We start from the raw sequence: 22,654 nt of genomic DNA, 5'->3' as shown, positions 1-22,654 counted from the left end.
GGGGAAGTTAGTGTTATTCCCCTCCCCCAAAGATGAGGCTGTAAAGAGTCAGTGGTTGAAGTAAATTTTGTAAAAATACCTCAGCATTTTAACCCCAGCCTTGTGTTGTGTTCTCTGCATTTTTCTGATGAGTGCTTCAGCAATCCAAATGCTTACAACAGAGGATTTGTTGGCCGTTTTTTAAAGGAAGGATCAGAAAATACTAATGATGTACTTGTATGGGACTTTATCAGAGCTGGACAGGAAATTTACAGTACATAGTTCATGGATCAGTTTTTCCCTTCATTTCACAAGTGTAAGTAAGTGCTATTAAAATTGTTGCCACCTTGTTTTCTCTAGCTTGCAAATTATGTATTTAATTGTTTTGTTACTTGTAACCGCTTGTATTGTATCTGGTTAACTTTTTATATTCTCCAATTGTGTCTAAAACCATGTTGAAAACGCGACGCATGCTACTTTGTTAATGGATTTAAATGCGTTTGTGAGCTCATGATATGATGATATGACATTGCTATGGCCGTCGTCAGTTGTTCAGCTTGTGACAAGTTTCAAAATAGTTCAGCTTTTGCCACTGTGTGGATTAATACTGAATGTATGTCACTGTTTTTGCTTATAGTTAATAGAGCAATATGCTAGTGTTAATCTGCATTGCTTTAATGCACTCCTGCATTGGGCTCATACATTTACTCTGCACTCTGACTAGTTGATAAGTTGTGCTGGGCATTTCCCACACTGAACGCAGTCAACCAATCACAACAGACTGGGTCATCGGACCAATCAATGCAGATTAGCATTGGGCTAAGGACGGGACATTGGGAACAAATGGATCACTGAACAAATCATATGGGAGTCATTGACATAATTACGTAAAAATAAATGCATATTATAAGGTTATTGCATATTAAGGTTATTAATGTTTTTTTTGACCTTGCATGCATGTGAGCCTGTTGTTGGAGACCCCCAAAACCAAATTGACATTTTATGACATTTTTAATTTATAAGAGGGACTCTTTAAATCTTTTTATTTATTTACTTATCCATCTGTCTTCATTCGTGTTAAACTATAAAGCATATTGTAAATATACAATGTTTCAATAATTCATGGTTATATTTCTCTGCACTTGCGGCTTTCATAAAACAAATGCCACACATTTTGTGCGCAATTGTTCAAACCTAACAAAGTAATTTGTAGCTTGAGTAAATTATTACTATAGTTACATCTGTATATCCACAACACAAGATGTTTACCACACTGCTGTCTGTTTACAAGCACAAATAACCTCTGGGAAAAAATGTGACATAGTTTCCATGTCTTATCAAGGCTTTGAGCCTGGAACAGAACGGATATTTATGGCTCATGATGTCAAGTAAGCTCCTTCAAATTGGGCATCAAACAGAAGCTCAGTCCTCACCTAGTCCTGGCAGATGAGAGAGCTCTCCTCCCCCTGCTGGCCCTACATGGAAAAACAAGCATAGTACATTACCGTAAGACCCAACAGCACAGTAAGAGAACATTTGAATGCTAAAGAATACACACTCACTCCTGACGCAGACAGTGGCCTTGGAGGTGGCCTTTCCCTGTGGATTGGTTGCCACAGCACTGTACACTCCAGAATCAGAAACTGCACATCTGCAAGACAACACAATTCAATTCACAATAAAAATAAACAGACTGGACAAGCGTTCTAGCTAAATTACAAAATGTTATCCTCAGTGGTTTTCAAATTATGTAAACGACATTTCGTCACCTTGGAATTAAAAGGTTCTGTCTGCGTTCCGAATGATTTTTAGATATTGAGCTTTAAAGTTTTTGCATTCCATATAGCAAACAGTATGTGTGTAATATATATATATATATATATATATATATATATATATATATATATATATATATATATATATATATATATATATATATATATATATATATATATATATATATATATATATATATATATATATATATATATATATATATATATATATATATATATATATATATATATTTTATGGAACCTTATAAGGTGACAAAATATTATAGATAATAGTGGGATAACTGGATGTACCATTTAAAAATTCGATTAGTCTGCATATCCCTGTGATTCTACACACATCATTTCAAGCTTCAGAATTCAAACCAGCATGAGGAAAGAAAAGATGAGCCTAAGGATGCTGAAATGTCAGACTCTACCATCAGTCACTAGCACACCACCTTATGATGCAGTATTAACTAGGTATTGGAGTCAAAACTAGCCTGCATCATGATTACACTCACACTCCTAAATCTAGATCACTGCAAGGTAATTCCCCGGGTTCTACTCATACTGTGCTGAGCAGAATTTGAATAATAAGAAAATGTTAAGGTCAGTTTATTGTTACTGTGCCTTTATTCTGAACAGAATTAGAAAATAATGACAGTTCAATAAAGTCTCCCAGAACACGCCCCCTGTCTGCTATAGGTGATACTAACAGATACTAACAGCTCCTCCTACTCACTACAGGTCGAGGCACAACTCAGCAGTACTGGTTCCACAAGTATTTTCCCACTCATTTTTTCTATAAGGATTTTAAAAAGCTCTTTGTTATGACAACATCACTGACAATAATATAAATCTATAATTGGCTATGACTGTCACAGAATTAGACGCTTGAAGAAAAGAAGGCAAAAGGCAAAGATTCAAGACTACATTCATATCAAGGGCACAATCAAATAAAAATGAAGAAAAATAAAAGTTAAAGGTTAATAAAAATAAAAAGTTAAACATTACAGTTGTTGGTTAAATCACTAGAAGCAATATAATGTAAGTTTATTGCAAAATATGCATAAATATCTAAGTATTATTTCATGAAGCTAAAGATCTTTTGGCAAACTTTGCTTCCCGGGACTCTCTGATTGGTGACAATTTCTGTAAAGCATGATGAATAACATAACCTTTGCACAAACTATTTAATTAAACACAAATGCTTTTCTTTAAAAAAATATACATTTAATTAATGTGAACAGAGGCTTTTTTTTTTTTTTTTATAAAAACAAAACAACTAATTCCCTTATTGTTAAAACAAACATCTGCAGAGCCACTTTTTTTTTTTAAATGTTCACTTTTTGTTTTGGTTGATAATATCACCAATAACTTTCTAGAACTGTCTGTTCACATTAACCTGGTACAGAAAAACTGATTTCACTAGAAAATTAAAACAGTTTAGGCGAGTCAAAATCGGTTTAATGATCCGCTTTTAGTTAACAGGGTGGAAAACTTGCTCTCTGAGTTCTTCACACCTCTTTCATGAACCATTTGGTGCGAGCGGAGAATCGTCTGCATCCAGAACATGATCTCACATGACAGCAGTGTGTTTCTCTCAGACATGCTGTGCTGTCCTTGAAGGAGTGAGAATAGAGCAACGAAATGTGACCTTTAGTCCCTCTGGACTATTTTAGAGCCACTCCTTTCACTTTGCAATGCATAAGACATAATCGTCCTAACCAAGATCATTTTCTCATGTATTTAACACTATTTAGTTTCTCTTTTAGAGTTGCGGTTAAACACGAGACCTAATGTTTGAGAATCTGGTTTGTTGAAACAGTGGCTACTAGGATGACCTGTGATCTGTAAGAGCTGCTATACTGTACTGTAATGGTGGCTTCACTGGCGTCAGCCGTTCCAGGATCAAATGACGCATAGCTAAGTTGAGCAAAACCAACAGCTGAGACTTCTTCAAGAAGAACCTCACTGTGACTAAATAGGAAAGTGCCGCTCTTACAAGTCCCTCATTCACTTTCCCATTCCATTACGAAGGGAAAGTGGGGGGTCCAGAAAGTAAAAGTGAATGAAGACCACTGGCTGTAAAAGCTTTAAAATTAGGGAAAAACTTCATATGAAGTCATATGTAGACGGGAAAAGACAAGAAGAAGAATGAGATTTAAATAGTCTTACATTTTATTTTATATTTCGGTAAATTTATGGAAATCCAGTAGACATCTTGATGTCAAAACGACATCAAATTGACATCAAGCATGAAGTAAAAAACGTTCAAAATGCCAACCGATTTGATGTCAAAACCTTGATTTCCATTTGACATCCACACATTGATGACTTTTTGAGACCCTAAATAATGTAATACAAAATAGTATAATATAAGAAAAGTTTTATTCATCTGAAAAATGTACGTACACTACCTTAATGTTCAAGTCACATCAAATTGACATCTAACTTTGGCATTAAAAACACGCCAAAAAATCGATTACAGGACAGGCCTGACATTGATTTTAGATTTTTTTAATGTGAATGTTAGATGCCAATTCAATGTCTTTTTGTACATTTGGCATTAAGATTAAATGACATCAAACTTATAATATGAGTTAATTGACATCAAATTAATTTGCAGGGTTGACCTGTTTTTGACATCAAGGTGGCCACTGGTGATTTTACTGGCAGCAGGAAAAACAACAATAATAAATTATGATGATACATTTTGCTCAGTGTATGACAGAATCAAACAGGTTTTTGAAAGACATGAGGGCAAGTAAGCAAGGTTCTCTCAAAACTAAAATGTGTTTCTAATTAATGAGAATTTGTGCAGACAAATTAGCAGCTTATTTTGTTTTAAGTACCTATTACTTTGAAACAAAACAACAAGATAGGTTCAAAAGACCTACTTACACCCCAAAACAATGACTATAAATTTGAATAATTAAGTTGGATGAGAAAAGCAAAGTCCACACCACAACCTAAGTAATAATAACAAAGAGAAATTGTATTAAACATCCCTATAAGGGCTTTTTTTTCCAGCTGATAAATGATAAAACATGGATGGCCAATCACAACCCAGCCTGCTTTAAGAAGAGCAAGCATTTAAAGAGAACATTTATAAAACTGCAGAACATGCTTAAAATAAATTAACAACATGGTACACTGTGCTATTAGAGCTATCCGCTTGTTAAGTGTGACGTCACACGAAGCGGCTTCCGCGTCCAAGCGCTCTATTCAACTGAATGGGGAGACTCATGAAATGGTAATAATAGGCGTTTACAAAGTGATTTAATGCTTTCAAAAATCACGATCGCAATAAATATGTCCATGCCTAATATCTGATGGCCAGAAAGTGATTATTTTTTAATAAATTGTTACATTTTTGGTATTTGATATGCAGCCCAGAGATTGTTGTGTACACTATGACTTTATATAAAATTAACTTTAATGTGTGATAGAAATAAAACGTGATCATAAACGAATGATTTCTCCACTCAAATGAGTGGCGGCTTTGACATGGAAAAAGTATTACATATATCACAAACACGTCACCACTTAACAAGCGGATTGTTATAGCAATCATTCTTGGTGTGAATGAGCCATTAAGCAACAGTTCACTCAAAAGATTTCCTCTCACTCAAGTGATTCTAAACTTGGTCCCACTTTATATTAAGTGGCCTTTACTAATATGTACTTACACAGGAATTAATAGTTTGTTACAATGTACTTATTGTGTAAATACATGTATTTATTGTGTACTTAAATACCTGAATGTAATTATATCTGTAATTAACTTCTGTAATTACATTTGTAAATACACTGTTGACCATCCCTTACACTTTAACCCCCTCTTAAACCTACCCATACCACCAAACCTGTCCATAACCCAACCCCTATCCCAACTCAAGAGGACCACAAGTGTTTTCAAATACATTATGAACACAGTAAGTACATTGAATTTATTTTTTGATGCAACTTTTATGGACTTCTTTCTTCTGTTAAACACAAAACAAGATATTCTGAATAATGGTGGAAAAAAGCAGCTGTTTACATCAATAGTATGAACAAAAAATAATTAAGGAAAAAAGGTAAATGTATGTTTTCTTTTCCAAATTCCAAAATCAGAGTAAATGATGGCAGAATACTTAATTGATTGCAAACTGACCAGATGAGGGTGTGTGAGGTCATACCTGCTAATAATCAGACTGTGAACCCCATACTTGTTCTCAATTTTGTACTTTCCAGGAGCACTCAGGGGTTCGATGGCAACATTATTCCTATACCTAGCAATAGACAGACAAACAAGTATAAGTTAAGGTTCATTTGAACCACATTAGTAAAAGAGGCAGACGCCAGTAGAGACAGAAAACACATAATGGATTATGTTAACAAAACAAAGCATGCATTTTATTTAAGCTTACAGCACATTCTTCATAATGTGTTCAATGACGTTTGCAGAGAATCATTTTAAGTGATCAAATCAAACAACAGAGTTTATTAATGTTTTGGAATATAAAAATGAAGGCCAAACCATTTGACAATAGGAGTGGGTTGGCCGGACACAGTGCAGAACAGCTTGACGGGCGTCTTTTCCCATACAGTGTGAGATCTCAGACTGACAAGGAAGTCCGGAGCTTTGGGAACTTCAGTAGGAAATTCCTTCCTCAACGGCATCATTCCCTTCACCTGTTAAAATACAGGAAGGACTGAGTAAAGAGTCAGGGTTAAAGTTGGTGCTTTTGGACCTCGCTGACTTTCAAAAATATCTTCCTCTGTGTTCTGCAGATGAAAGAAACTTGCACAGGTTTGCAGCGAACTAAGCCTAAAGTCTTTACCTGTAAGCTTAACAAATTTAGCTTTGCTTATTTTCCTATTTTTTAATACTTAGTTTGTCCAAAAGGTGTTGACATGGAACAAGAAGCACATATAGGTGAAAGCAGGAATTCAAGCAAGTTCTTAAGGCAAAAAGAGATTTCATATATTATTTAGTAGATGAAATAATATTTCATATACAATAAGTAATTCAATCAGTGCTGAACATTAGCATTTTAGACAATAAAAGTTACCATAGAAATACATCCTTTATTCATTCATTCATTTATTTATTAATTTATTCTCCGTCAGCTTAGACCCTTTTATTAATCCGGGGTCTCCACAGCAGAATTAGCCACCAATTTATCCAGCATATGTTTTACACAGTGGATGCGCTTCCAGCTGCAACCCAGTACCGGGAAACACCCACACACTCCCACATTCAGTTTAGTTTATTCAATTCACCTATACCGAATGTCTTTGGATTGTGGGGAAACTGGAGCACTCGGAGGAAACCCACACGAACATGGGGAGAACATGCAAACTCCACACAGAAATGCCAACTGACCCAGCCGGGACTCGAACCAGCAACCTTCTTGCTGTGAGGTTACAATATTAACCACTGAGCCACCACACCGCCAAAATGCATCCTTGTTTCAACATAATAAAAATTACAGCACTACCAATTGACTGATTATTTATTAAGTTACTATAAAGTTACATATTGTATAAGCTCAACTAATTTTGTGAAGATCTGACTTTTCATTTAGGATGTATATTTGTCTATAGACATTTTGTACATTTACTTGATATAGCTTTAAAATTGTTTGTCACTTTTAAATTAAATTTTTAGATAATCATTGACCTAGACCAGAGATGCCCAAACTAGGGCTTGCGGGCCAAAGTTGACCCATGGTAACCTTTGATTTGGAGGGAGAATGATGGAAAGGCTGGGGCCAATGCCTTCAACAGAGCTCATCATTTCGAATTTTAATGAAACATTTTGTTTGTTAGTTTAGTTGTTGAGATAAAAAAAGCAACTGGAAATGTTTCAATTAAATGTTGTGCATGAATCAAATCTTTAAAAAAAAAAAAAAAAAGGATCCTCCATGAGCAAATTAAGTGTATTAAGTGTATTCAGCATTGAACACCATTGTGATATAGTTTGGATTGTTTGTTTTTATTATTAAAAGTTCATTGTAAATGTTAAATATAAATATAATGATTAATGTGATTAAAAGGTGTAACGGTGGCGCAATGGATAGCATGATCGCCTCACAGCAAGAAGGTCGCTGGTTTGAGCCCTGGCTGGGTCAGTTAGCATTTCTGTGTGGAGTTTGCATGTTCTATCCATCTTTGTGTGGGTTTCCTCCCACAGTCTAAACACATGCCCTTTAGGTGATATGGATAAGCTGAACTGTCCGAAGTGTATGAATGTGCACTGAAAATTTTAGATAGCAGATTTAACTATCTTAGAGTTAAAATGAACACTCCCTCAGAGTTTATATGGGAACCGCTATAAAAGTGTTAAAATAACATTTTTAAAAGAGTTAACATTATCAACACTGAGAGAGTGTTAATTAGCAAACTCTTATAGAGTAAAATATATGTTCGGAAAAAATACCAGTAGCTGTAGTTGCCAGAATGTTTCCGTAAAAATTACGAAAATTTTATAACTGCTTAAATGAACAAAAAATATCTGTATTTTATAAACTGATACAATGTTCAGTTCACAAAATCATAGCTTAATGCATAAGAACGTAAAGTCATTTCATGTGTGTTTACAATTACCAAACAGATTTTCACTGCATTAGTAACTGCACAGTTTCATTTAAACAAAAGAAGATGCAGCACAATATCAGAAACACTCAGTCCATCTTGGACTTGAACACAGATGCCACTATCCTCCACAATGGTGACACAAAAAAGTTTTGCTTTTTTTTTTCCTTTCCAGATTTTACAGAAAAATACCGGCAGCTGTGGTTGCCAGTAATCTACTGTTTTTAACATTTTGCATTTATAAATTCAATCTACAGAATATTTCTGTTGAAATGCATTCCACAGTCTGTATTTTTCATTGAACGTGTGTGTGTGTGAATGCATGAGTGTATGGATGTTTCCCCAGTGTTGATTTTCAGCTAGAAGGGCATCCGCTGCCTAAAACATATGCTGGATAAGTTGGCGGTTCATTTCACTGTGGCAACCCCTGATTAATAAAGGGACTAAGCTGAAAAAAAATGAAATTAAAAAAAATAATACAATGAAAAAACATGAAACGTGAATAAGTTAGGAAATCTCCATGGTAACTTTAATGATTATTTTGGTTTATTTTAATTTGGCCCACCACCCTCAATCAAGTTTGGTTTTTGGCCTATAATAAGAATAAGTTTGTGCACACCTGACCTAGACTAACGGTGCTTTTCCACTGCATGGTATAGTATGGTTCAGTTTTGCACTGCATTTGATACCTAGTGCCTGCTATTTTTTAGTACCATCACAGGTGAGGTTTCAAGCAAGCCATGTCATTAACAAAATATAATGTATTTAAAATGCTGATCACCAATTGGTCCGAGAAAATTGTCACTACAGTTTTTCTTGTTTGCTTCGACTTGATTAAAGAAACTAGGTTCCACTCCATTTTCCTCATCACTATCCCAGCAGAGCAGAAGACAGGTCTTGCAAATGTGTAAAGCCTTCCTCATTGGGTTGACACATTTTCCCCACCATTTTTCAAAACAGTTAACACAGATGTCATTCAAGCAGTCCAAACTCCATTGTTTTAGCTATGGTAACCAAACAGACACCATCTATTCCTAACCAATAGAAACTACCAAGATCAGTATGAATTCACTGAAGCACCGCTTTGACACTCCTTCACACAAATCTTCAATTAGGAATCAGTCTTCAAACATTAAAAACAGTGGAAGGTCTATGTTCTGTGATTGTATGGATGGAGGGGGTCAAAAGTGGCTATGTCCTATACTCCCAATAGATTTGACTGTATATTGGTTTACATGTTTTTCTCAAATTTACAGTATTTAATAACTTTTGTCTGTTTTTTATTATTATTATTATTATTATTATTATTTTACAGTATTTCAGTTTTCAGCCACAGTTTGAAAAATGGCATGAATTCAATATAAATTTATATATACATTTATTTAAAGCATTTCTAATTCTGGTTCCAATTCTTTGCAAAAAGGCAAATTTGACAGCCCAAATTGAAAGGCAACAAATGGCATTGGCAATAGGCTACAATGTCAAGCAATGGTGCACTGATTCACACTAAGTTCTGTATTTTGTTGTCCATTGTGTAATGTTTAATTGAAAGAGTTCTTATACTTGTTTGCAAGTTGTGTTGTTCGAAGGTAAAACTAGCTTTTGTTGAATATTTTAAATGTGCGTTTGTCAAGCAAAATGTGTCAATTTGACCATAAGTGCTGCTGTTTAGGCCTGTGAGTTAACTGTTTTGAAAATGTGGAGTTTCAGTTGACGGCTGCATCAAAGCAATCAAGAAAAACTGTAACAGTAACATTGGATTTGCAACATGAGACAGCGACTATTGCTATATTTAAATAGACTTTTAATATTTATTTATTTATTATTTATCACAGGGCAAAACAGGCATTTTTCTATTTTACAGTACAAATATTGTGTGCATGTGCGAAAAATCAAATAGGGTATTCTTTAGGTATTCATCTTGTATTTGACTGAACGTCTCAATGACCTTTAAGGCCATGAGCCAAACAGGCCTGATGAGTTTCGTTATGATCGAACCTCAATAATCTGGCTTAACAGGTGCTCAAACTTAATTTGAGACACTTAAGTGGATTTATGGATATGCGTGACACTTTGGAAAAATTTAACATGCATTAAAACATTTCCAGTCAACTGAACTCCTTGCTACTATGTTTTATTTATTTATTATTATTATTACTTACTGTGTGCTCAGATTGAGTTTAAAACAAATGCATTTCATATTATTGGTGAAACACCTTTTATTAAAATGGCTACTATTTCAAACGTTTCATCGTATTGAACATTGATTGAAATGGAAACTTTTTTTGGATTAGTTTTGACTTTCAGAATCCAGATAATTTGATCAGTATAGAAGCTAAGGAGAAGACATTAAAGTCTGTGGAAAATGGTTTAGGAGTTTTTTTTATTATTATTTTGTGCTAAAATCCACAACTGTTTTAAATCACTACAAACACAGTTATATTGCAGACATTAAACCAAAATGCTTGTTTGAGTGAATTGTAGTGAGAGTCTGTGTTTGTCTATGCAATCAACTATACACCTACATCACTAAACACAAGTATACTGTATGTATAAAGCATACATCAACAGCATTTTAGGGAGATATTTTTCATGAAAGAGACATTTAAGTGCAAAAGTATGTGTTCACCTCTCTAGTAATCTCAATGTTCTGCACTTGCTCCTTTGTGGCCACTTTCATCCTGTGCAGCTCCTGTTGAATTTGAACCAAATCTCTTCCAAAGTGAGCCGCCATCCTCTGATACTCCTGCATGCCCTCAGGAGCCCTGAATACACAGAAATACACATTCAAATGCACCGAGGAGTACATGCAGTGACACTGATTTTCCTCATCTGTAAATATGGAAGCGCTCTCCTGGTTTTGTCTTACGCCATCTTTAAATAGCCTTCTGAACTGTAATAGATGCAGGAGCCAATAGATCTCACCTCTCCCTGAAGTTTGGCACTGTGTAGGCTGGTTCCACCATCACCTCCGTGGCCTGGACCTGCTCCTTCTTTACAACCTGAGAGCTTGATTTCCTGCCAGACACAATCAGAATCATAGGGCGAAATTAGGTGTGAGAAGATTGGTTTGATTTCAGTGTTCTGAATGACAGACTATTACATTTTATTTGTGTAGTACATGTATATATGGATTTATCTCCATGTCCAAAAAAAATGTATCACAATTTTGAATGAAGATGTAGGTTTTACAATTCAGGCAAAGCATTAAAGGATCAAACATTCAGTTTGCACGTATGGAAAGTATGTGTAGAAATTTTTTATTTTTATTTTTTGTACTTTTTAAAAGTATGCTAGTTTTTAAACCTGAAAATTGAACCCCACTGTAAATATATATTTACAATATATGATATTTACATAATATTGATACATATAATTGATAAATTGTGTGCAAATATTAATATAACTTTTACTAAAATGTACATATAAATATTACATTTACATAATACTGTAAACTTATATATACAAAATATTGAGATATGTAAATATACACAGACACAGTTGACGTCAGAATTATTAGCCCCCCTCATCTCTAATAACTGATTTATTTTATCTTTGCCATGATGAAAGTAAATAATATTTTACTGGATATTTTTCAAGACACTTCTATACAGCTTAAAGTGACATTTAAAGGCTTAACTAGGCTAATTAGGTTAATTAGGCAGGTTAGGGTAATTAGGCAAGTTATTGTATAACGATGGTTTGTTCTGTAGACTATCGAAAAAACATATAGCTTAAAGAGGCTAATAATTTTGACCTTAAAATGTATTTTTAAAAATTAAAAACTGCTTTTATTCAAGCCAAAATAAAACAAATAAAACTTTCTCCAGAAGAAAAAATATTATCAGACATACTGTGAAAATGTCCTTGCTCTGTTGAACAGCATTACACACTGCTACAATTCACCATACAATCAAAGTTTATTTTTTAGGCATTAGTCCTGGCATCATTTGCATAGGTTTATGATATTGTTATGATCAGTACGCTTAAAAGTACGCTTGCGTCTAGTACAGGGTGATTTAAAAAGAGAACCACAACTTTGAAAATCTGTATCAATCAAAGAAACAATATGAAATATTGGGTAATTAATCAGTGTAAAGAGTACTTAAAGTTGTTTCAGTAGAAAACAAGTTCAAAGATGTTTAATATCGAGTGACATCAACTCGAAAGTTGTGGTATTCTTTTTGAATCACCCTGTATATTCTTATAAGTATTTATTTCTAACTGCAATTATTTATACAATATTAATCTAACGTTTATTTAATCTAGTGTTTATTTAATACTTAAGGTTTAAAAAAAACATAAAAGTTTATATTTTTATTACCTATTCATGCATTTATTCATTCATTTTCTTGTCGGCTTAGTCCCTTTATTAATCTGGGGTTGCCACAGCGGAATGAACCGCCAACTTATCCAGCAAGTTTTTACGCAGCGGATGCCCTTCCAGCCGCAACCCATCTCTGGGAAACATCCACACACACATTCACACACACACTCATACACTACGGACAATTTAGCTTACCCAATTCACCTGCACCACATGTCTGTGGACTGTGGGGGAAACCGGAGCACCCGGAGGAAACCTACGCGAAGGCAGGGAGAACATGCAAACTCCATACAGAAACGCCAACTGAGCAGAGGTTCGAACCAGTGACCCAGCGACCTTCTTGCTGTGAGGCGACAGCACTACCTCCTGCGCCACTGCGCCACTGCCTCCCTTTTATTACCTATTTAGTAATGTTATTGCTGTTGTTTATAAATAGCTCTTATTTTAATGTGGTATTATTGTACATCATTATTAATACTGACTGTGGTACACTGTTAACAAAAATATTTGCTGATTTTAGTTAAAATAAGAGAGTAACCCTGTTGCTTTGTAAAACAATTAATTGACTTAAAGTGAAAATTAAAGTAAAATTTAAGTAAATCGACTTAACAGTTCCTAGTTACAATGTGTTTACTTACTTTAAGTAAAGCCAACTTGTCACTTGTAAGGCAACGGGTTTACTCACTTTTTTATGGAAAGTAAAATAATAACTTTTTTACATTGTAAAGTTTTACTCTATATTAATGTCGAATATATATAATGAACAGTCTTTCATTGATATTGATATCATACAAAGCTGTGCAAACAGATTCTAACAGGTAATGGTAACAAAAGCAGCATGTTTCATTCAACAGCGCCAGCAAAGCTTTGAAAACATTCAGAATTTTTGGAAAATAAAAATGAATTAATTCTTTTTTACAACTAATAAGCTCTAACAGTGATCACTACAGATGAACAGAATGACTATAGCAACATAATCAATGTTATATAGAATAGTAAAAGCTTAAAACCTTTTCCATGCTTGTTATCCTCAAGTCAACAGCATCCTCACTGAAGCAATTCTCCCAACATGATCACAATAAGCACAGCTTAGCGCCATGCTTCAGATCATATGTAATTCAGATCATTTAGCGTTCTCCTTTCTCACCGCTAATGAATGACACAATGCTAAGCTCTGCCAATACACACATCTATACACCTTACATCAGCCATCTGAGTCTCCTGACCTTTAAAACTTGAATGAATCAGCAAAGTGAGCAGCATTAGCATAAGCAAACTGCATTTTGTGGTCTTCCAGCCTGCTGAAGCCTCTGAGCCAATGCTCGGCCAATCAGATTGAGCTTCAAATCACCCAACATCCCATACCTTGACTGATGGACAACATGTTTTGAGCTTTGTTGATGTGTTTGCTCCTGCCGATAAAGTGTTACACCCTTCGCAGGCATGACTGGAACACTCTGAAAAAGACCTTTTGACCACACCAAAACTCTAAATCACCTCCATGAAGGATTTATTTTGGACAAAGCTGTACAGTTAATAAAGTTAAACAGTTAATAAAGTTCAAAATAAAGGTTCTTTATGGGCATAGACGATTCTCTGGACAACCTTTAACATCCACTAAATGTTTTTTGTACCACAAAAGGTTCTTTATAATAGAAAAAGGTTCACTGAAAAAAAATGCTGGGTTCCACACAATTTCTCCATGTTGTCCCAAGACAAATCTATTAAAAATCTACTTTTCAAGCTGTTTGAACAAAGTGTGTAGGTATAGTGTATAGACTGTCATATTGGGGTGATATCAGGCCCGTGCAGAGACCGTCCAAAGGGCATGTGCAGGATAAATTTTTTGAAAAGCGGTGAGGGGGGAGGGGTTGTTGTCGTGCGCGTACTGATGAGCGGTGTTGTCGCGTGCGTCCTGATGAGCGGTGTTGTCACGCGCGTTCTGATCAGCTGTATTGTCGCGCGTACTGTAAAGCGTGGGGGGGAGGGGGGTGGGGGGCTGAGCGCGCTTATGTGTGCACGTGCCTGGGTGATATAAACACACAGACTTATTTTTTTTAATTTAACCACATAAAAATGGTGGACCAATTGAAGTGGTTTTTAGATGAACCGCAACTTGACGTAGGAGTGCGGTCCCCCCGCCAACCAATATTGATTGACAGGCGCATTACCATATCTGCAGTTTGTTGCTTCACGTCCGCCATTTTCAGCATGTATAAGTGAAAGCAGTGTCACCAAAGAAACACCCTTGTTCTATTTTTGGATGTAAGACTCATTGGGCTCAACACAAGAGCCTTCATCATCTTCTTGCGAATGAGCAACAGAGATTTTACATTTAGCGGCCATTTGCACTGAACACACAGTGAATGAAACGTATTAAAATTCGGGCCATTAAAAACAGCTGAGTCACCGAGTCTTTCAGCACTCTCTCTGAAAACACTAACGGTCACCACATGATCGCTCTCATCTGCGCTATTGTTTGTTGCTTTAGGTAGGTTTGCAAACGTGAACTTTTCATTACGTCTTCCTCTAGCTTCAGCCGTGTGCATTTCCAGTGGTCACAGGAGCTCCCTGTCATCTCAACTAGGTGCGGCTGGAAAGTGTGAGCGCATTGCCTCGCGTTGCCTCAATTGGAAATACTGAACTTGCCTTAGTTATAGCCTCAGTCAAAGTTAATTCAGTGTGCGTGGTTATTAGTCTTGGTGTACAAGCTCGGAACTTTAAACTAGCACACAGCTGACTTAACTTTGTTTAGTTGCTGCAGTTTTGTTCCGTGCAGAAACACGGTGTTGAGGAGCATTAAATAACCGTGACGAATTAAAAAGCGGTTCATGGTGAAAGCGGTTAATCATCACTTCCCTATACTAATGAAGCATGGAACGTAGTGGCTGTAAAACTATGCAAAGACAAAAATGATTTTGTAACTACCACTCTGACACATTTTGACACATTAGTAATATTAATTTCTCAACAATACTCTCTGCTTGGTCAGTGTCCGAGTCGTACATGTACAGATGAATGCTTGTCCTCTCACTCATGTTGCTTCTCTCTGTCAGCCTGTCTGTTGCCAAACACAAAGCGAGGAGTTCTTGGCTCCGCCCCCTTGTTAAGTTGGGTGGGAAGTTGAAACTAATTTTTATGTGAAGCAACACGCCCCTAAAACAGCGAGCTGTGCACACGCCCCCAAAATGACACTTTTAAACATTATAATAAAAAAATCTGATATGTGTTTTGAACTGAACCTAAACTGGTACACTCAGAAGAGCCATAATATTAATATTAAATGTTAAAAAGGGAGTAAAATAGGTGCCCTTTAAGATAACGATAATTTTCACTAATTTAAGTGGATGGAACAAAACAATTCTCTCAAAAATCCTTCTGAATTGAGTTGTTTCAGCTCATTGTAAATAAGTAGATTGAACAAACAGCAAATGTATTTTTTTGTGTTTTGTTCTTATTAAAATATTCTCTACATTCAGAAAAAAACTATTTAAGAACCACTTTGTGAAAGTTTTTTTGGAGAAACAAATGTAGTTTACTGTATATACAAAAAAACAGCCTTTTAGAACCTTTATTTTAAAGAGGGTTAGTTAATGTTGTTTATTAAATGTAATTAACAGATCAGTATATAGTTGGATAATTTTTAGGATTTTAGGCATAAAATAAATCACATTGTCAACCTTCTACAGTCACACCTCATCCACAGAATATGTATTTATTTACTGCATAATTATTAATAACGGGATATACTTTTATGGATTTTTTTCACGCATAAGCTACAGGGTATATGCCGAAGCATGCTAATAGGACTTTTAATTTGCCAGTAACCTGGGTTAAGCGCTTCCGGTGATCTGTATGCCAACGCAAAAATTGGCACATGTAAGGTCTGTTTTCTTTAAAAATTAGCGATTTCCACTGTCTGAGTGATAGCCGATATAAAGTGAGTCTCAGATTATAATTATATTTTTCCTGCCATGTCTTTATAAAATGAGCATTTATTTTACACCTGTATATTCAATGGAGCTTCTGCGCTAGCCTGCCGATTCTGACGGGCGCGTGCGAGTAAAAGGCCTTTTGTTTCATTTTACGCTTGAACAACTGAATGAATGCCAAAGTTTATTTAACTGATTGTATTTTAATTATAATACAACATTGATGCTGTAAAAGGAACCGTATAAAATGAAAAAAAAAAAAATCACAATAACAGGTCACCGGAAGTTTATCACTATGGGAACAACACTAGCTCGGCTTATACCCTATTGTGATTCTACAGTGTACGTGTCGCTAAATTCGTATATTGTACACAGCCTAATTTTGAGATTTAAATAGATTCTGCACAAGGTTATGAAAGGTGATTAGGGACAAAAATCTTTCAACTGAACATTTGATATTTGATCATGTCAAAACATCAATATCAAGCACTTTTATTTATTTTTTTTGTCAAATTGATGTATCTGCACACATATACACACAGTAAATACACACTGTACATGCAACTTTCAACCGATAAAGATATGTAGATGAGGCTGCCATCTTTCCTGGAACAGTCAACATGTTATGTCTTATAGCAAAAATCAATTAGTTTTAAGATGCTGTAACATTTCACTGCTTCCAGTTTTTTTTTTTTTATGTAAATTTTCTAGAGAAACAAGCTAATATTTCACAGATTTGACAGGTTTTACAAAGTTAACATTTGTAAGTTAACTAACACATTTGCAATGATGTTTTATTAACTCTGCTGATTATATTGCAAATTTAGACATGAATACATTCACGTAAATATGCATATATCTTGCTTTTGAGTTTTCATGGACCAGCTTTGAACATTCCAATATGATGGAAGGTTTACATATAACAGTTGCATGTATAACCTTTGGATATGTGATACAAAGGTAGGTTGGGAGATTCCTTCATGGATAAATACAACATACAACATCTGGTTTGAGAATGCACACACACACACGCACGCACGCACAAACACACACACACACGCACGCACGCACAAACACACACACACACACACACACACACACACACACACACACACACACACACACACACACACACACACACACACACACACACACACACACACATATATATATATAGTTAAAGTCAGAATAGAATTATTAGCCTCCCGTTTATTTTTTCCCCAATTTCTGTTTAACGGAGAGCAGGTTTTTAAAACACATTTCTAAACATAATAGTTTTAATAACTAATTTCTAATCACCAATTTATTTTATCTTTGCCATGATGACAGTAAATAATATTTGACTAGATATTTTTCAGGACACTTCTATACAACTTAAAGTGACATTTAAAGGCTTAACCAGGTTAATTAGGTTAACTAGGCAGGTTGCGGTAATTAGGCAAGTTATTGTATAACAATGGTTTGTTCTGTAGACAATCGAACAAAAAATAGCTTAAAGGGGCTAATAATTTTGACCCTAAAATGGTGTTTTAAAAATTATTAACTGCTTTTATTCTAGCCGAAATAAAACAAATAAGACTTTCTGCAGAAGAACAAATATTATCAGACACACTGTGAAAATTTCCTTCCTCTGTTAAACATCATTTGGTAAATATTTAAAAAAAGAAAATAAAATTCAAAGGGGGGCTAGCAATTCTGACTTCAGCTGTATGTTATGTTTATCCATGAATGATTTTGTATGATTTATGCCTCAACTCAATTTATGCCAAGTCTTATGACAAAATGAAAAATTCACACATTTCTTTCTTCTTTCTTTCTATCTTCCATACTTGAAAACAACAATTAACTAAAAAAAGAAACTAAACACAATCGAAAAACACATGAAAAACACATCAAAAATATTTATACAAAACTAAGAACTTTTAGCTCAGTATTGGAAAATTCCCAAATTGACTAATACTTTGATGGTATGGTTAGGCTTAATTGAATTGCACTTTGAATTTAATTATCATTTGGGTAGCAATGTTAATTAAACGCAATCAAATATACAGTAATTAAAAAACCAGTCATGTGTAAGTAATACATTTATTGTATAAAATGGTTAAGTAGATTCTATCTACATAAATCAACCTAGCATAAATTGTGAATCATACCCTCATATGTCCAAAAAAAAATAAATAAATAAATAAATTCATAAAAAAATAATAAATAAATAAATAAATACATAAATAAATAAATAAATAAATTAATTAATTAATTAAATAAATAAATAAATAAATAAATAAATAAATAAATAAATAAATAAATAAATAAATAAATAAATAAATAAATAATTATTAATTCTGTAAATTCCATTTTGGATACACTTTATTTTAAGGTTTCCTTGTTATCAAAACTACTGACAGTTAATACTGACTGCAGTTAATTACATGTACTACCCATGTTACAAACATTTATAGAGCTAGTTGAATGTACTTATGGATAATTAGTTTTAATTAATATAATAGTACATGGACAGCTTTTTTTTTTCTTTAGCTACTGGTTATTGTAAACTAGTAGCAAAACTACCTCTCCTCACATTCCAGCCCATCAGCAACACTCATGAACTCAAGAGCATCACATTACAGACAGAAAGTGAAAAGCTGACCCTTGAATAACTACACAAATTAAAGGCACAAACACACACACCAAACATGTAATTAGGACCAAAAGAATGAGTGAAATCCCTAAATATGACCTTTGACCTTAAGATATCAGTAATATGACAGGCTGCTATGACAATAAAGTCTTGTGAAAACAAACCAACCAGTTTGTGTTGGTGCAGTTTTAAGACTAAAAATAACAATAATACTAATTAAAGCAAAACTCATAACAGTGACAATGAAATATGATGAAGTAATACAACTGATCACATACATTTGCGATTATTTACACTCCAGAATCAAGTTAGGGCTAGATACCAGCATTATATTAATAAATCGCAACATTTAATTTAAATAATATATATCAAATACACTCGATGTGATCATACACAGGAGGTGTATCAATGCAAATCGGTTAACAGATGAATAAAATAAAGCTGCACTTACCCCAAGAGAAAAGAAGAGCTTTGAGTGTTGGGAGAGTAGCCTGAAAGCAGTTGGAAGCCCCTGCTGATGGAACAAAAATAATGCGCTCACTTAGGGAATGTCTTCACTCAGCCGCCCCATGTAAGGATACTCTTAAGACTATATATAGCATTTACCTCAATTTTCACACCATTTCACCCACTGAAAGAGGACAAGACCACACATTTACTGATAACAGGGTCAATCAATCAGTTGTTACATTTTAGGATATTTGATGAGTTTTAACACACATAAAGCGTAACTAGCAATTTACCTGGCATCACAACCTCTGACCAAATTCTTATGTGGAACGTGTATAAATGAATATACTGTAAGTTCTCTTAAACCTATAAAGGAAAGAAGCTGATTGTGATGACATAAGATTGTTCAAAATCACATCCACATTTGGAGAGTTTTGAAAAAAGATTTAGGTTGGAAAGTTTAAAGTAGTTTATCAATTTGGTTGATTTTGTTATGGTTTGGTTTGGTTATCTTTATAGTTTTCAAGTGAAAGTGATTTCCAAAAGGATGCTGAAGTCGGCGTCCAAGGAGCCCTTTTAGGGTTTTAATCTACTCTTCCTGAACTGACCTGCAGTTGCCAGCATCTATTTTTAACAGGAGATAAAGCAAAGAGAGAAACTGTAAGTGACACCCTGCAGTTACAGTACTGCTGTAGAAGACATTAACTAATCAATACTGTCTGGCAAAGCAACGCCTTGTAATAAAACATATAAAAACTAATAACACAAAACTAAACAGAGGCTAATGAAAGTTGAAAAGGCAAAACCAAACAAAAACAAACAATAAAAACAAATTAAAAATTAATATAATGATAAAAATAATAGGTCCCACTTTATGTTGTCGCTTATATCTTTGAACTTACATAGTAACTAGATGTGTAAGTAGTATGTAACCACAGTGTATGTACACACTGGTACATAGTATTTACTTGTGTAATACTGGCATAACTACTTACATGTAATAACACACTGGATAGTATATGTAAGTTCAAATGTGTAACAGGACTTTGGTAACAACACTAAGAAAGTACACATCTGTAATTAGAATTACATAAGTGCATTGTGTAACAATAAAATGTACTTGCAGGTGTTTTCCCACTTCCACACCTGACCATGTGTTTCTGAACACTGTATTAGAATAGGAATGGCAGAACTAATGCTGCATTAAAAGGTTTCACCTTGTGATACCAGTGTAATTTCAGGGGAAATCCTCAGGAACTGTCTACTCAATATAAAGTGTAAAACGGTCACAAATTACTGTGTAATTTATAAAACCTAAAGCTTTGTGCAACTGTTTAACAACAGCAAACTTCTGCCAAAAAAGTACAAGTGTATAGAGACATATACAAATGCCTTATGTTTATGTTGTTTTAAGGTAAATTGTAGAATCACCTCAGTAATTCACATTAAAGGTGTAGTTTACCAAAGATTGTGTAATTAATGTCCTGCTACACATTTTAACCTACACATACTATTCAGTGTGTTGTTAAATGTGTGTAGTTACACCAGTTATACACAAGTAAATACTTTGTACTAGTGTGTACATACACTGTAGTTACATACTACTTACACATATAGTTACCGTTTAAGTTCATAGGTATTAGCAACAATATAAAGTGGGGCCAAATAATATAATAATAAAATATGAATTACTATGAACAGTATGAGTTATAAAATGAATGGCAACAAAATATAGCATAAACAAAAATAAGTAAGGTGCTGCTAATCAGATATCTGAACTGATCATCATGAGAAATGTTAGCAGGATATGGTTGAAGGTCAGGGCAACCCTGACCTAATCTTTGGACATGGAAACTGGCTCTTGTGACACAGAATGTCAGACCGCTGGAGGAAAGGCACCTGAGCTTGTGTGGGACGTTTCAAAAGTACAAATGAAAGATAATTGGGTCCCATCAATGCAGAGACTGGGATTTTGAACTCAACTTCGCAAGAAAGCTTAGAATTTCTTCTACTTTGGGATTGCCCATAGTGAGAGGCGGTGGGCTGGTGTGGGCTTTGTGATAACTCCCCAGCTCAACCATCATGAGTTGGAGTTTTCTCTGGTAAACAATACAGTCACCTCCCTGTGTCTTCGGGTTGGGGATAGGTCTCTCTCTGTGAATTGTGATTGTAGGCCAAACAACAGTACAGGGTACCCTGCCTTTCTGTATTTCTTGGCTGGGGCACTGGAAGGTGCACAGACTGATGACTTCTACTGTTGGACATCTATGCCCATGCGGGCAACAACAATGTCACCTTGAGGGGGGTGAATGAGAGAAATGGACTTTTTTTATCTGAATACGAGAGAAGTTTTGAGGAACAGGTTCTGTTGTTGGATTTCAGTGTTGGTCACAGATTGTCCATTACAAACACTATGTTCAAGCATAAGCGTGTCTATCAATGCACATGATACCAGGAGGTAGAAGGTCAATGATCCACTTTGTGGTACTCTAATCTGATCTCTGACCATGTCATAGAAATTTGAATAAAGAGAGGGTCAGAGCTGTTAACCTAGTTGAATCCATTGGCAAAAGGAGAAATGGACAGACCTAAAAGAAATTTGAGGGTCTGCTGGGAATGTGTGGCTAAACTATATGTCAGAGGGATTTTCAAATATCTCCTCTGGAAGAACCAGGTCCTGAGATAAGCAGAAAACATTGAGATTAAGTTGCGCATATTCTCAGACTCAGTTGAATCAGATGTAAGAAGCTTGGCTATGGCTATGGCTTTAAGGTCTCCAGTGTCTGCCATTGTAGTAACCCATGAACCTAGTGGTGGACACTGGAAGTGAGAGATGCCATCAAGCCAAAGGGGAAGTCCTATCAGGCCTGGTTGGCTTGTGGGACTCCCGAGGCATATGATGGGAACTGATAGGCCAAGCGTGCTACAGCACATCAAAATCATTCAGAGTCATTCAGAGATTCAAGAG

At 35.0% G+C, this 22,654-nt stretch overlaps 1 protein-coding gene across 4 annotated transcripts in view; it reads right to left on the bottom strand.

Annotated features, from left to right (window-relative positions):
* The window catches only part of myom2a (myomesin 2a), a 60,080-nt gene extending 40,322 nt beyond the window's left edge, over positions 1-19,758 (bottom strand). For 3 of the 4 annotated variants that reach the window (XM_073915534.1, XM_073915535.1, XM_073915536.1), the window contains exons 1-8: positions 19,688-19,735; positions 14,032-14,134; positions 11,265-11,357; positions 10,969-11,104; positions 6,280-6,434; positions 5,939-6,031; positions 1,542-1,630; positions 1,413-1,454 (exon numbers count right to left, since the gene is read on the bottom strand). In XM_073915534.1, coding sequence (XP_073771635.1) covers positions 1,413-1,454; positions 1,542-1,630; positions 5,939-6,031; positions 6,280-6,434; positions 10,969-11,104; positions 11,265-11,357; positions 14,032-14,111 — 688 coding nt within the window. In that variant the 5' untranslated portion in view covers positions 14,112-14,134; positions 19,688-19,735. Of the gene's footprint in view, positions 1-1,412; positions 1,455-1,541; positions 1,631-5,938; positions 6,032-6,279; positions 6,435-10,968; positions 11,105-11,264; positions 11,358-14,031; positions 14,135-19,687 lie in introns of all 4 variants that reach the window. The other variant, NM_001346203.1, reaches the window with a different exon arrangement.
* Between the last annotated feature and the right edge of the window lie 2,896 nt (positions 19,759-22,654).

Source organism: Danio rerio, chromosome 11 (assembly GCF_049306965.1).
Source record: "Danio rerio strain Tuebingen ecotype United States chromosome 11, GRCz12tu, whole genome shotgun sequence".
Taxonomy (NCBI): Eukaryota; Metazoa; Chordata; class Actinopteri; order Cypriniformes; family Danionidae; genus Danio; species Danio rerio.
This window is presented reverse-complemented; position numbering and strand designations above follow the sequence as displayed.